At 36.1% G+C, this 1,289-nt stretch overlaps 1 protein-coding gene across 1 annotated transcript in view; it reads right to left on the bottom strand.

Moving 5' to 3' along the window:
* Positions 1-208: 208 nt before the first annotated feature.
* Positions 209-1,289, bottom strand: part of Zic2 (Zic family member 2) — a gene marked incomplete at its 5' end in the record, with an annotated part of 4,343 nt that continues 3,262 nt past the window's right edge. The window contains one exon of the mRNA XM_033760913.1: positions 209-268. Within this exon, the coding sequence (XP_033616804.1) occupies positions 209-268 (60 nt within the window). The remainder of the gene's footprint in view (positions 269-1,289) is intronic.

The raw sequence follows: 1,289 nt of genomic DNA, 5'->3' as shown, positions 1-1,289 counted from the left end.
AAGGATGTAGAAAATAATTTTGAGACTTTCTGCCAAAGAGGCAATTCAGCCTTGTTTCTATGCATACACCTTCCTTCCCAGAGTGCCTGGTGCTTCTTCCCACTTTGATACATATCCTGGGTGAACCGTCTAGCTGCCTCCTCCCCATTTTTTAAAAAATAACTTTGCTGGAAAGAGTGGTATGTTCATGCAGTTTCAACACATTTTATTATATTTCTGTATGCATTACTCTCAAAACATCACAAGAAATGATCAAACCACTTAAAACCTTCAAATAAAAAATCTGAAACAGTTTATGCCCACAATTGTACATATTTATAGTTAAGAAACATTCTTTATAAATATTGTTTCCTCTGTAGCAAGTTAATACCATAATTTAATTACAAATGGATAAATATGGTAACGGGTATTTACAGAAGGAAGGGTGTTATTACGGAAAAAGCTAACGGCACGACGTTTATTTTTCCCCCACAATCTTTCATACAGGAACTAACAAATTGAACTTGCAAAAGCACTAAAACATCACATGTAAACCCAGCTAAAAGAAAAATACATTCACAAGCGTTGTTGGTGGTGTGTATGTGTGCTATGGGTTGGTGTGTTGAAGAAACAGAAGGGAGACTTTGGCACGGCTCGTTTTCCCCCCCCAGTCTAGAGTTGCATGAAGTTTACAATCAAGTTGCCTTATAAAAAGGAACACAATATTCAATACCACAGTACAAAATAAACCATTTTCTTTCCACATTACTTAAAAAAGAAACCAGGTAAACTAAAAAGAGAAAAGAAAAAGCCCATCACTTAGGGAAGGGAAAGAAAGGGAAGAGGAAGGCAGGAAGGAACGCAATCCAGAGTTTACAAATGGACAAACTTCTATACACCAAGAAGCCATTAAAATCACCTCGGAGAAGGAAGGAGTCCCGCTATGTACAGTTTGTCAGAAGACCTGGGAATACGAGTGGGAAGGAAAGTGAGCATGGGGTTGGCAGGAGGGTTTGGTTGAATATTTTTGTGGGTTTTTATTTTTTCATTTTTATTCCATATTTTTATATGTTCAGCTTCAAAGACTCCGTAAGGTTTTTTCGTTGGTTTTTTTTTCTTCTTTTTTTGTTTTTTTTTTTCTTTTCTTTTCTTTTTTTTTTTTTTCATGCCTGGATTTTGTTTCTTTAAAAAAGAAAAACTTTTAAAAATCCTTCTGGTAAAATCATTTTCATCATCATAAAAATCAGATTTTTAACAACACGATCACAGAGTACCCTGGGCACAGCGCCTGGGATAGGGACGGGGAGATG

Source organism: Fukomys damarensis, unplaced genomic scaffold (genome assembly GCF_012274545.1).
Source record: "Fukomys damarensis isolate Sample0158 unplaced genomic scaffold, DMR_v1.0_HiC HiC_scaffold_6, whole genome shotgun sequence".
In the NCBI taxonomy this organism is placed as follows: Eukaryota; Metazoa; Chordata; class Mammalia; order Rodentia; family Bathyergidae; genus Fukomys; species Fukomys damarensis.
This window is presented reverse-complemented; position numbering and strand designations above follow the sequence as displayed.